The sequence below is a fragment of the Orycteropus afer genome, unplaced genomic scaffold (genome assembly GCF_000298275.1).
Source record: "Orycteropus afer afer isolate SDZICR_OR568_19922 unplaced genomic scaffold, OryAfe1.0 scaffold00655, whole genome shotgun sequence".
Taxonomy (NCBI): domain Eukaryota; kingdom Metazoa; phylum Chordata; class Mammalia; order Tubulidentata; family Orycteropodidae; genus Orycteropus; species Orycteropus afer.
Window position 1 is genome coordinate 960,594 of NW_006922242.1, and position 13,948 is coordinate 974,541.

Here is a 13,948-nt window from a genome sequence, read left to right on the forward strand (position 1 = left end):
ATTGACCCAGGTGGGGGGGATACGAGAGGTCTCCAACAGCAGGACAAACTTGTCTGTCGGTTTGTCCTACTGTGGTGACATGTAGACATGAGTTTTGAGGCTGAGCCTCTGGTGTTAAAACCCAGCGAGATGCACCTGGTGCATAGGTAACAGCCAGTTTATAGACTGAGACAGACTAGGAAGTGAGACCAAGTAAGAAAAGGAAAAGGTGAGAAGCGAACATGGGAGTAGGTGGGAGTGTTTAGTAAAAGACCTCAGTAGGAATCTAAGAGTATCAGTATCTTAGAGCTAGCATTGTAATTGATCATAATCATGACTTTGAGTTATCAAGGAAAATCAAAATTATACTCAATTTTATAAGGCAGGAGACAATTACACTTTTTAGATTTTTATTAATATCCCTTCTCAAGTTTTAGCAATGAAATCTCAAGCTATGTAGAAGAGTAGATGACAACCAATCAGAATAGGTCCTATGAATTGCTAGCTGAGAGAGACATGTCCACATTCATGCAGAGAAGCTCGTCTTTTATCTGTTTCATATGTTGGTTTCTGCTTAAGATCCATTAACAAGAGAGAGTTCAGGTGGCTTTAAAAGTGATTTGAACACCAGTGATCTAGAAATGTCAGTAATGCAGAATTTCATTCCATGATGATTCCAGAGAGATCACTATGTAACCTTCACTCACATACAATTCACATAATAGGCACAGCTACAGTCCTTGGTCAGAGCAAAGTAGTGCATGCCCATTACCCGTCCTACTCCTGAGATGCTAGTTACCAGCTGGCTGCCTGCTCTGTGCGGTATCAGCTGAGCCAGCTTTTGGGTGAAGAAGTGTGGCTGCCTGACTCTGGCAAGTGAGGCCGGATGCAGGGGAAGTCAGAGGTCCCACCTGTGCACCTCCTACCTGCTCACTTTGACCAGATGACTGCACCTCCAGACCCCATATGGCCAAGCTGCTGCCTCAACTGCTTGTTTGTGAAAAAGACACTGAGGAGAAGGCCGGTAGTAAGCCTCATAAGGGAAGGGATGGGAAGAGGCTGGGAAGGAATAGAGTGGAGCAAGGCAGCAAGAGAGGTACAAGGAGAGAGTGGGCTGGAGGATGGAGCTGAGCTAGACTGCTATTATGGCATTAGGGGCTTCTCTGTCTCTGGACCACAAAGGAGAGAAGCTTAACCAGTGGCACAATTGTACCGACTCAGGAGTACCCAGAGGGTGGTCATAATCCAGATGCCCTGTGGGCAGACTGGGAAAGAATGAGCAAGAAGGTATTGCAAACTTTAAACCTTAAACCAAAAACTTCCCCTGAAGTCTTCTTAAAGCTGAGCTGTGGTTTAGCTTAATTAGTAAAGAAGGTCTGCCCTGAGCACTGTGCTCTTTTAAGATCTGTCTATAGGGTCAAATTGACAATAGCAACTTGAAAGATTAGAGGACAGTGTGTTTATGTTAATGAGGGAAGAACAACTCAGACAAAGAGGGTGAGAATAGTTGCGTAACTTGAAGAATGTAGTCACTGTCACTGAATTGTACATGCAGAAATTGTTGAGTTGATGTATGTTTTGCTGTGTATATACTCACTCCTTATTTAAAATGGTTAGGTCCCAAAGACCTGGTCATTAGGTGAAAATTGGTGTTATGCAAAAGTGGAAGAAGACCATATCAGATCTTAAAATGGAAGATGACTTCATCACTACATAACTGCCAAATTGCATCATTATGTAACTACCAAACCACTGAATATCATGGCCCAGTCATGCTGACACACAACCTAAACCATCACAGCCAGTGTTATTCTCGCCTAGTTCCTCAACACTCATTACTGCTAGACATAAGTCATTTATGCACAATAGTCAGATAATAGTTTTTTTTTTTATTGTTGTAAATGCAAAATATCAAATAACAAAATAGTTGATAAGTGAGGAGTAGATGTATTCTCAACAACAAAAGAAATAAATTATTGGGGGGGGGGGCACCTTACGTTGGAGTTTTCTTTGTGCAGGAGAACTGGACCTTCCCTTAGTTAGCCTAAGCAGGACCTGGGCCCTCCACGTAATGAGAGTACCCTCTATTAGTACCCATGATCACATTAACATTATTCAATGGCAGAGACTTTGCAGGAGTTGGTTTATTCTGTTGTCCGGTATCACCAGTAAAGAAACCCAGCCCCAGTCTCCCAGCTAGTGAGTACTGTAATCTTTTCTTACATGTGCCCTCTCCTCTTGGTGGGGAAAACATCCTCATTGCCCAGCATCAGGATTTCTGTAATGAGAAGCATATGTTTCTAACACACAATTCATTAATTCTTGTATTCCCTATAGCTTATTTCCTTCCACAAAAACAGGGAAAGCTTGGAAATGTTTTGCCAGTAACAGCATGATTGTTGAGTCCCAAAACAGTGTCACACTTTATTCACCAAACATTTTACAGACAACTTATGCCAAAGAAAATGACTGTTTCCAAGCTGGCTTTGTTCCCTTTCATTTGGAAAGGTGGAATCCCAATCTCAAACATAGTTCCATTAGGATATCTTTTCTGCCAACCACACCCAGCTTTTCCCAGAAGGTTATCTGATAATGTTTTTTCACTGCACGTCTGGCTTTCATTCATTCTTTTTTCTCCCCCATGAGATACTTTTTTAAATATTGTTTTTGAAAGTATATACAGGAAAGCATATACCAGTTCAACAATTTCTACATGTACAATTCAGTGACTTTGATTATATACTTTAAATTGTGCAACCATTCTCACTCTCCTTTTCTGAATTATTCCTCCCACATTAACATGAACTCACTGCCCCCTAAGCTTCCTGTCTAATTTTCCAAGTTGCTGTTGTCAGTTTGATCCCATGTAGATAATTCTTCAAAAGAGTACAATGTTCAAGACAAACATTCTTTACTAAATAAGCTAACCTATTGTTTGGCCTAAAAAAGACTCCAGGGGATATTTTTGGTTTAAGATGTAAAGATTATCTCAGGCCAATAGTTTCAGGTTTATCCAACCACAGTAGCTCTAGAAAGTCTGGATTCCGTGAGAATTTTGAATTCTGTTGCACATTTTCCCCTCTTTTGATTGGTATTCTTCTGTAGAATCTTTTATCAAAATGTTCAGTAATGGTAGGCAGGCACTATGCAGTTGTTCTTCTGGTCTTATGGCAAAGGAGGCATTTGTCCTTAGAAGTAATTAGGGACGCATTCTGTTTCCTCTTCCTATTTTTGACTCTCCTTCTCCTCCCCTGCTTCAGGTAAATAGAGACCTATTTTACCTTGGATGGCCACTTAAATGACTTTCATTCATTCTTGAGTATTATTGAACTCCTACTCCAATGGCTATTTCTAGTTGCAGAGAAGACAAAAGGTATGTAAGGCATGAACCTGCACTCCTGTTTCTTGCAGTCCAGTAGAGGAGACAAGACATAGATCAACCGATTAACAACATAAGGCAACATGTGCTTTTGGACAGTGGATGATGCAGTAAAACTGAGCCCTAGGAGTGCAGAGATGTGAAAGATCTGTGAGTACTACAAGGCTTCTGGAAAAGCAGGGAACTTAACTTGAATCTCAAAAGATGGGTAGATTTTTGGAAAAGAGAAAAACTGTGAGGTTGCCAGCAGTGGCAGGCAGAGTCACAGACTATATGTATTGTGAAGACAGGGAGGAGACTGATCTAGGAAGAACTGAGGCTAGGCTGTGAGTGGGGCTGGTAAAGGAACAGGTAGAAACAAGTAGCTCTAATCACATTGCACTATGTTTTCAGATCCCCAACAACTTTTTGTTGCTGATGTCATTTGAAACACTTAATGGGCAGACCCTAAACTGTTTTGCAAACTCATCCCAGCTGCTCCCTGCCCACTCACCCTGTGCCTCCATTCCATCCCCCTACATCTTTAGTTCCCACTACACTTTCCGTAGGAGTTCCATGCCTTTTTCCACGTTATTTCCTTCATCTAGAGCATCTTCCTCCTCTTGTTCTCTGATTCAGTTTCCCCAAATGCACAAAATCCTGCTTGTTCATCAAAGTTAAACTTATCCTGGTGCCTCCCACCCACCCCAGGTGGGATTGTTTCCTTACTATACCCACAGCAGCTGCATCAGTCAATGACCCTTCTGGCTTCCACCAGCACCAGCACCAGCACCACTGTTAACCTGTCTGAGCCCTCCAGGGTAGACTTTGGACTGGTTAGTTTGGTGGTGGTATGTGTGTCTCCACCCTCACAATGAACTCATAGGAAACCTGCCTCAAATGTAGTTTCTACTAAAACTTTAAAAGCCTGTTTCCAGTTACTTTCTTTGTGTTGTAGAAAGCAACCACAACTTAGGGATAAGTTAGGTGGTTTACTCATGAGTGAGCAGGAACTAGGACTTCCAGTGTCCAGCTCTTGTCCTCTGGATCCAGTTTAGCCTAACCTAGTATCCACTCCATTTGAAGAGCAGTGACTCAATAATCTAATCTGGGGAAAACTGCAAACCATAAAATGCGTGGCCACTTCCTGGCTGATACAGAGATCTTTGACAGTATTGCTATTGTGGGAAAGCGTGTGTGGGAGTGGATATGGTATGTAAGTCATGAGCTGAACCGTATGGGGATCCCAGGGAGGTAGGAAGTGGAAGCAGTCTCCAAAAATCCATTCTCAACCTTGGTGGAAATTTTCTTACCCTTTCTTCAAACCCTTTGCTGTCAAGTTGATTTCTACTCCTAGCAACCCTGTGGGACAGAGTAGAACTGCCCCATAGGGTTTCTAAGGCTGTGATCTTTACATAAACAGATTGCCACCTCTTTGTACCACACAATGGCTGGTGGGTTCCAATTACTGACCTTTCACATAGCAGCTGAGCGCTTAACCACCATACCATCAGGGCTCCTTTTACCCAACATAGATACTCTTTTTTCTTAATGTGTCAAAAGTCTTATGCTTCAGTTTCTTAAGTAGCCTTGTAGAGTAAGTGATGCTGTTAGTTTCTAAACAGTCTCTGGTTGGTGTTCTTCGAGAAATGAATCCAAATTGTGCATCCTTACTCTCGCATTCATTGAGAAACGTTCTAGCATAAAATATGTGCTCACTTGCGTTGGAATCGTCTAGAGCTGAAAAGACCTGGCCTGTTGCATCGGAGAGTGAGAGAATGCTAGTCCTTGCTAACAGCCCAGCATCTCCCACCTCCGCCTTTGTTTAGCCTCTGTTTGAGAAGAGGAAGGAGGCACCTTTCCACCCACTGCATTTGAATGTTGCTATGGCAACTGACAGGCCCCTCTAGAAGCAGCCCAAGTATTGTTTTCTTCAAGGGAAAGGAAATATCTACTGTTGCCACCTCCATGACATGTGTACACAGGAAAGGCAAAGATTTGGAGCTCTGAGAATGGCATATTGGGTGCACAGTTGATCCGTGTGGGGCTCAAGTCCCACAGGGTCACATATGTCATTTTTGGTTGGTAGATGGTTCTAGGAGCGAGCTCCGTGGTACAGAAGGAGCACTGGGGGATTTAGCCATGAGCTGGCTTTGAGCCAGATCAGAGGATGAGCACTGTGTATGTGGCTGGGAGCTGGATGCTTGCCAGTCAGGGTGGGCGTGGGGGTGCTGTCAGAGGGCTTAGCCAGCAGTCTTCCTTGCCTTCTGCTGACAACTGCCATCACAAGCTTAAAAGCAAGGTTCTCTGCAGGTGAGTCAGGTAAGTGGTGCCCAAGTATAAGACTTCCATTTTTGACTGTGAAACAGCTCAGCCACCTAGCGAAAGTGAGTCTTCCTCAGTGGATCTGCTACTAGAAACTTTGCAGAGTAAAAAGGTAATCAGAAGCTGGGAGTGGTTATAAGAATGCAGCATGGTAGAATGGAAGATGTAATATTATTGTAAGAAACCTCAGTGGTGCAATGGTTAAGCACTAATCTGCTAACTGAAAGGCCAGTGGTTGGAACTCACCAGTTGCTCTACAGGAGAAGGATGTGGCAGTCTGTTTCTGTAAAGATTACAGCCTGTGTGGCAGTTCTGTCTGTCACATGGGGTCGCTACGTGTTGTAATTGACTTGAGGGCACATAACAACAAGGCTGTTGTGAGAATTATGCATATTATAGTTAGAACACATATATAATGACTACCTAGTACATCATCGGGAGCTCTGGTAGCATAGTGCCTAAGGCAATTGACTGCTAACCAGAAGGCTGGCGGTTCAAACCCATCAGCCACTCCTCAGAAGGAAGATGGGGCAATCTACTTCCGTAGTGATACTGCCTCGGAAACCCAAGGAGGGGTCGCTATGAGTCGGGTCCGACTCGATGGCACATAACAACAACAACAGTACATCATCGGGGAGCACTGGTAGCATAGTGGCTAAGGCACTTGACTGCTAAGCAGAAGGCTGGTGGTTCAAACCCACCAGCCACTCCTCAGAAGGAAGTTGGGGCAATCTACTTCCGTAGTGATACTGCCTCAGAAACCCAAGGAGGGGTCGCTATGAGTCGGGTCCAACTCGATGGCACATGACAGCAACAACAACAACAACAGGACCAAGAAATCTATGTTTTTAAGACAACGTCCCTGAGTGATTCTGATAAAGCCAGTCTGTGATTCATGATAAGGAATTTGCTTATTTGTTTGAAGATATAGGGGATAACCAGCATTGGGTTTTAACCACCTTCTTTCCACTTCCACCAACTCCTATCATGCTATCTTTATTCTCCTTATACAGTCCAAAGGTTTTTGATAAAATAATCTGTGTTTGGAAGGAGGGATGTTTGATAAAGTTGCTGAAACTAACTTAATTGGGAAGGCAAAGAAAAACTGAAGTTGCTCACCTTCTCCCTGATAGAAAGTTGAAAGGAATCCCTACAGAAAGCCATATGCAAAATCTAGATGACAGTTGGACCATCTTTTAGCTTGCTTCACATGTTATTACATTTAAGGCAATGTTTACAATATGATTAAGCTTTAAATAACATTGAGCATGCATTTAGCTGATGGTCTTTTCTGCATCCCACAGGAACGTGGCTGAAGAGTGGTCTGGGGCTTGTGCACCAGGAGGGCAGCCAGCTGACGTGGACCTACATTGCCCCACAGTTGGGGTACTGGGTGGCAGCCATGTCTCCTCCCAGACCAGGTAACATGAAGCCAACACTTGTGAAGATGGATGGTTGGTTTCTTTGTGGGTTTAGGCTAAGTATGCTTGCAAAAATAACTTTAGCAGGAAGATCACCTCTTACTAAAAGATTGGTTGAAAGTTCAAAAATCAAATGATAAAAATAAAATATATCATGTTGTTGTTGTTGTTGTTGTTGTTATGTGCCGTCGAGTCGGCCCCAACTCATAGCGACCCCTCCTTGGGTTTCCAAGGCAGTATCAGTACGGAAGTAGGATTGCCCAACCTTCCTTCCGAGGAGTGGCTGGTGGGTTGATTCTAGTTGGAACTCTCCCATCTAGGATAAGAATAATGCATAGAAAATAGTCGTGTCTCTTGTCCTTGTTTTGCTTAGGCAGCTGCCATAGGAAATTCTTAATCAAAAGCCATCAGAGGCGGTGAAGACCTCCTCCCTAATTCCTGAAACAGCTGTGGCCTGATGGGGAACAGTGTCTGCAGACAGGCACTCAGCAGAGGGACTAGCAGAATGTCACCACTGGAGGTTTCTTAGAGCTAAAAGCTTGATTTGGCATTTCTAAAAGACCTAAAAGCAAACCAATTGCTTTGTGTCTAAAACAATATCCATCTCCTTTTGTTGTTGTTGTTATGTACTGTCAAGTTGGACCTGACTCATAGCGACCCCTCCTTGGGTTTTTGAGGCAGTATCACTACGGAAGTAGATTGCCCAACCTTCCTTCTGAGGAGTGGCTAATGGGTTTGAACCACCAGCTTTCTGGTTAGCAGTCAAGTGCCTTAGGTACTACACTACCAGAGCATTTCCTTTTAGGCTATATGAATTAACTCATATTTTTCGGAGTGTGACCAGGAGTTTATTTTTTCCAACCAACATGTCCTGTTATATCCTAATGGATATTACAGACTATCTTTCAAAATAATCACCTTTGGAGAATTATTTCCAGTGACGGCTTCCATTGCTCAAAAATGCCTCTAGGAGCTGTGTCACTTGGCCAGCCTTCATTAGTGAATCTCTTCATTGTTTGCAAGTCTTTATGCCCAGAGGGTACTTTGATTTTTCAGATACATCTAAAAGTCATACACATCCAAGTCTGATGAATAAAGTAGGTGATTGAGCTAAATCAAAATGTGCTATGATTAAAGGGTATCACTTGTAAATTAACCGAGAAGGCAGTTCCAAAATATAAATTCAGAATATTTTAGCAGTGGAAATTAGCATTTAAATTAACACTCCCAAAGTAACTAATCTGATGGAGGCCATTCTTAAGACATTTCACATCTGTGGTTGAAGAGTATTGTTTTCCTCTATGGTATTGTTACAGTAAACGTATAGTATAAGCACACACCAAGTACAGAAATGCCTCATTCTCCAACTCTTAAGTATCTAGAACATGACTGAGAGATAGGAAGAAAGGAAAAGAAACTTCTTAAATAAACAAGTAGAGGTCACAAAGCCCATGCACTGAGGTTTACTTTTGTGTTAGATGTACTTCCAGCTTTGCTGGACATAGATCCAGTGGGGACCACCTCACAGTAAAAAAAAAAAAAAAAAAAAAAAATGACTGATGAATTCATTCAATCCTCACAAAACCCTAAGAAGTAGACTATTTAATTATCATCATTTTAAAAAAAAAAAAAAAAAAAACATACACAGAAGCTCAGCAGCACAGCCTCTGGTAGCATTTAACACAGGGACACATGTATTGGTAACCTCACAGCCATCACTTTATTAAAATATATGATGGTGGTACTGGGATTAATAAGCCAAAAGCCAAAAAAAAAAAAAAAAAATAGGGTCCCCCCCTTCAATCTTCTGTTTAAAAAGGAAGTGAAACATGATTGCAAATTTTATAAATATTTCCAATGGGCAGAAGTTAAAATATCATTTTAAATACTTAAAGAACCAAGCTTCAGTTATTTGAAAATTATTTTTATGTGTACCCCAGGTTCCCTGGGATTCTTGACAAGACACTGCCTATGTCTCTGGGGATTGTCTTTGGGTGTAAAAGTGTTTCTCTAAACAATAAAGGCAATATATAATGTCAATTGTTTTTCCAGTTTTTTAAAACATTAGCCTCTTCCTCCCGTCTTCCCTACTCCATTCAAATTAATTCATTTGATAGGGAATGGTATTATCTTTTGAACTTAAGTAATTTCATTATTTTCAGCAACTTGTACACCTCTTTGAGTTTATCTAGCTCTTAAATGAAAAGAATTATCTCCTTAAAATGATTTTTTAAGAAATCTCTTTCTCAGAGTATAATAAAATAAATATCTGGATTTTTATGGTGTTTGGTAGTCATAACCATGCTACTATGAAATAATGTGAAACCACACTCCGTCCCTTCCCCCTATGGTGCACTGTTGGAAGACCTGGACACCAGCAAGTTGCCCACATATTGTAATATGGGGAGATTTTTGCTGTCATTGTCCCTCCTTTGTAGGTGACATTAACATAGATTCTTAAGCTACCATTTGGAATTCTGTGCAATGTAAATTAAGCAGAAAATATTTTTTCATCTCTGGTAACCTTGTCTCATAGCTAAATTTTTCAAACTCTAAAGAGGTCTGTGGCCATATATTGTTAGCTCACTGCCGTTGAGTCTAATCCGACTTATGACAACCCCTCCTTGGGTTTCTGAGGCAGTATCTTTATGGCAGTAGATTGCCCAGTCTTCCTTCCGAGGAGTGGCTGGTGGGTTTGAACCACCAGCCTTCTGGTTATATGGTTAGCCATGCTGAAAAAGTGTAGTGGAGGAAGATATTCTTTTTAAAAAATGAAAAGCATTGTAGTAACACTTGATACCCCATAATAATAAGTTTGTTTTTTGTTGTTTTTTTTTTAACTTATAGTGAATTTATTTCATTCTTTTGAACTGGTTCATTGAGACAAAGGGGTCTCCACATAGTAATAATGGACTGCTGAGGAAGAGTGAGAATGTACTCTTATGATTTTTCTTCCTACAGTGTAAAATCCCAGATATTCAGACCATCTCTCTGAACATGACAGTCCCACTCATTATATCATCATGTGTTTATTTTCTTTTTTCAAAGGTCATGTATTTAGCAAGCTGAACATGCTATTGAAGGAGTCTCTCCTCTCAGCTAAAGGGGGAACCTTTGACACACTGTGTTTAGTATTTGCATATTCTGAGTGCACTTGGCCACAGATGCTTCGGTAATGGTCATGTTAATCACCTTTCATTGAATGAAATTATGGTGATGCTGCCAGTGCAACACTGAAAGGGTGCCTGGCCACTGCTCTACACCCCAGCTAGTAATAGTAAAAGAAAGACGTTAAGTTCTCAGTTAATAATCCCTCTTTTTATCTAAAGGTTTTCACAAATCTAAAATGCCATTTTCTGACCTTCTAGGTCCCGTTGTAACACAGGACATTACCACGTATCACACGGTGTTTCTTTTGGCCATTTTAGGAGGAATGGCTTTCATACTTTTGGTTTTGCTGTGTCTCCTTTTATATTATTGCAGGTAAAGTTTTACCATTTTAGCAATATCTTTTCTACTTTAGAATCTCTTGTGCAAGCCTTGATATTGAGATCTTTTTTTTTTTTCCTTTTCCAGTTGAGATACATTTTTTTCTTGTGAGAAAAATGTCTAAGAATTGAACATTTGTGATCTGAGTTGCAAATGAAGAATAGAAAGTGTGAAGCATGTTGTGTATAACATTACTTAGAAGAAGAGTTATGAAAAACATTGATAATTATCATATAGGCCTATGAGTCATTCAGAATATTCCTAAGTGCTGATTAAGAGATGATATTCTCAAGGATAAAATAGAACTGTTCTTACTTTGATGCCATGTCTATTCAGTTTGCAAGAATGTTTACTAGCATTCTTGGGAAACCCTTTTCAAATGAGTAATTCAGCTAGATATAGGGAAGCCTGAGAATAGAAATTGCATACTGTGCCCTGAATTAAAATAAGGATGAGGGCAAGCAGGGTAAGAGGGCTCCTGGCTGTTGGTTAGTTCTTTCTTTTTGTTGGTTCTTTAGGAAACTGAGAATTAGGATTTTACTTGATATTTTCCTATTATGAGAACCTTTAATCTTTGGGTTTGGATTGTATTTTGGATCACAGGAGGAAGTGTTTAAAACCTCGCCAGCACCATAGAAAACTGCAACTTCCTACAGCCCTAGAGAGCTCCAAGAGAGACCAGTCAACTTCCATGTCACACATAAACTTGCTGTTTTCTCGTCGGGAGTCTGAATTCCCTGGTCCGCTGTCTGTCACTGGCCACAGCCGCCCAGATGCACCAGGCTCAAAGGAGCTGATGAGTGGAGTCCATTTGGAAATGATGTCTTCCAGTGGAGAAGTGGATCTGCACACTCCCATGCTAAAGCTTTCCTACAGTACCTCACAAGAATTTAGCTCCCGAGAGGAACTTCTCTCTCATAAGGAAGAGGATAAAAGCCAAATCTCCTTTGATAACCTGACACCGAGTGGGACATTGGGAAAAGATTACCATAAGTCTGTGGAGATTTTTCCCTTAAAATCAAGAAAATCTATGGAAAGAGATGGCTATGAGTCCCCTGGCAATGATGACTATAGGAGGAGTTACAATGCTATGCTCTCACAGCCTTTATTTGAAAAGCAAGACAGAGAAGGTCAAACATCCATTAACCATATCTCCACAGGAAGTAAACTCACCATTCAGGAACACATGTACCCTGCGCCTTCTTCTCCTGAAAAAGAACAACTGCTGGACCGCAGGCCTACTGAATGTATGATGTCGCGGTCAGTAGATCACCTTGAAAGACCAACATCTTTTCCACGGCCAGGCCAGTTGATCTGCTGTAGTTCTGTTGACCAGGTCAATGACAGCGTTTACAGAAAAGTATTACCTGCCTTGGTCATCCCCGCTCATTATATGAAATTGCCAGGGGACCATTCCTATGTCAGCCAGCCTTTGGTTGTCCCAGCTGACCAGCAACTTGAAATAGAAAGACTTCAGGCTGAGCTTTCCAATCCTCATGCAGGGATCTTCCCACACCCTTCATCTCAGATACAGGCCCAGCCATTATCCTCCCAAGCGATATCTCAGCAACACTTACAAGATGCAGGTGCCCGAGAGTGGAGTCCCCAGAACGCATCCATGTCAGAGTCTCTCTCCATCCCAGCATCACTCAATGATGCAGCTTTAGCTCAGATGAACAGTGAGGTTCAGCTTCTGACAGAAAAGGCTCTGATGGAACTTGGAGGTGGGAAGCCACTTCCACATCCCCGGGCATGGTTTGTCTCTCTGGATGGAAGGTCCAATGCTCACGTTAGACATTCATACATTGATCTCCAAAGAGCTGGAAGGAATGGGAGTAATGATGCCAGTTTAGATTCTGGCGTGGATATGAATGAACCAAAATCTGCCCGGAAGGGAAGAGGAGACCCTCTGTCTCTTCAGCAGAACCACCCACCTGTCCAGGAGCACCAACAAAAAGAACCGAGAGCCCCAGACAGCACCACCTACACAAAGCTTGTGTATCTGGATGACATGGACCAAAGCAACAGTGAGTGTGGGACCACCGTCTGTACCCCCGAGGACAGTGCCCTGCGATGCCTGTTGGATGGCTCTAGTCGGAGAAGTGGCCAGTTGCCCAGCCTGCAGGAAGAGACAACCAAACGAACTGCAGAAGTCCCACTGGAACCATCAGCCAGTCCTGAACACAGAAGATCCACTCATGTGGAAGAAGAAGAGGAAGATGATGATGACGACCAAGGTGAAGACAAGAAAAGCCCCTGGCAGAAACGAGAGGAAAGACCCCTGATGGCATTTAACATTAAATGAGCTATACCAGAACCACCAACTGTGGAATATAAAATTGCCAAATATTCTTTCTTATGGAAGCGCTTACTTGTTTGTGGAGTAAACAGAGCAGTGGCAACTGTGGAAAATGGACTTTTACTGCATTACTGTTTGCTGTGTAAATGTTAGGAAGGGATTAAAGTTATTACTCAGAATAAAAGATGGTTTTAACGGATGCCTCCAGTCAGGTGGCTGAAGGTAGTGTCTGAAAGTTGTTCCATACACTTTCTGTGTCCACCACCGAGGACATTGAGAACCACAAATGATGTTGCTAGGTTTCATGATAACCTCAATTCTCCCTCAGATTATGGGAACAGATGAAATTCTTTTTGTATTGCTTGAATTAGTTTTATCATGATAATGCTACTGTAAAGTGATGATTGAGAAACTAAGTTGGCACTTAGTGTCTAAAGGTATGCATTGTCTCAAAGGAAAGCTATGCATTGCTGCTTTGTAGTGTTATTTTGCTTAGCTTTTGCTTTGGTTAGGTTTTGGTTTGGGTTCATTTAAAAAAAAAAAAAACAGTTTGGTTGTAAAGATTTTATTCCTGCATTTTCATCTGTTCTACTTCTCAGTGGTTTCCTTCCATGTCTCCTTTCAGGAATCCTAAGTGTCATCTCTTAACATGCAAGCCTTTTAATGAAATTGAACTGAATTTTGTATCAGCTGAAGAGTCCTTCAATTCTGGTCCCATTAACTCCAAGTGCCTTTTTTACAGTGACAATAGACAGTCCCTCAGTTTTTGGTTTGTTCGTTTTTTCTTAACTCCTTTAATTCAACTGCCTGGGTTTTACAAATTTATGAAAGTGTACCCCTTTTCTTTAAACTGCATGTCGCCAAGTGCCCATGTGTGCTCCGCATTCTCATTGCAGTGCAGTGTACTCTCTAGTTACCATGTGTAATGTGGGTTCTGTTTAGCTAAGATAGACTAGAGGACACTTTAGCGACACCCCTCCCTACTCCTGCCCTTTGGCCACTAGCCACCATTATGGTTTTATTGGCTGTTTGTATATATGGTTATGTATTAACTCGGGAATTTTATGGGCTGATCTT

The 13,948-nt window shown here is 41.8% G+C and overlaps 1 protein-coding gene across 1 annotated transcript in view; it reads left to right on the forward strand.

Annotated features, from left to right (window-relative positions):
* Positions 1–12,877, forward strand: part of FAM171A1 (family with sequence similarity 171 member A1) — a 238,384-nt gene extending 225,507 nt beyond the window's left edge. The window contains exons 6-8 of the mRNA XM_007956728.2: positions 6,967–7,083; positions 10,452–10,566; positions 11,176–12,877. Coding sequence (XP_007954919.1) covers positions 6,967–7,083; positions 10,452–10,566; positions 11,176–12,877 — 1,934 coding nt within the window. The remainder of the gene's footprint in view (positions 1–6,966; positions 7,084–10,451; positions 10,567–11,175) is intronic.
* The last annotated feature ends 1,071 nt before the right edge of the window (positions 12,878–13,948 follow it).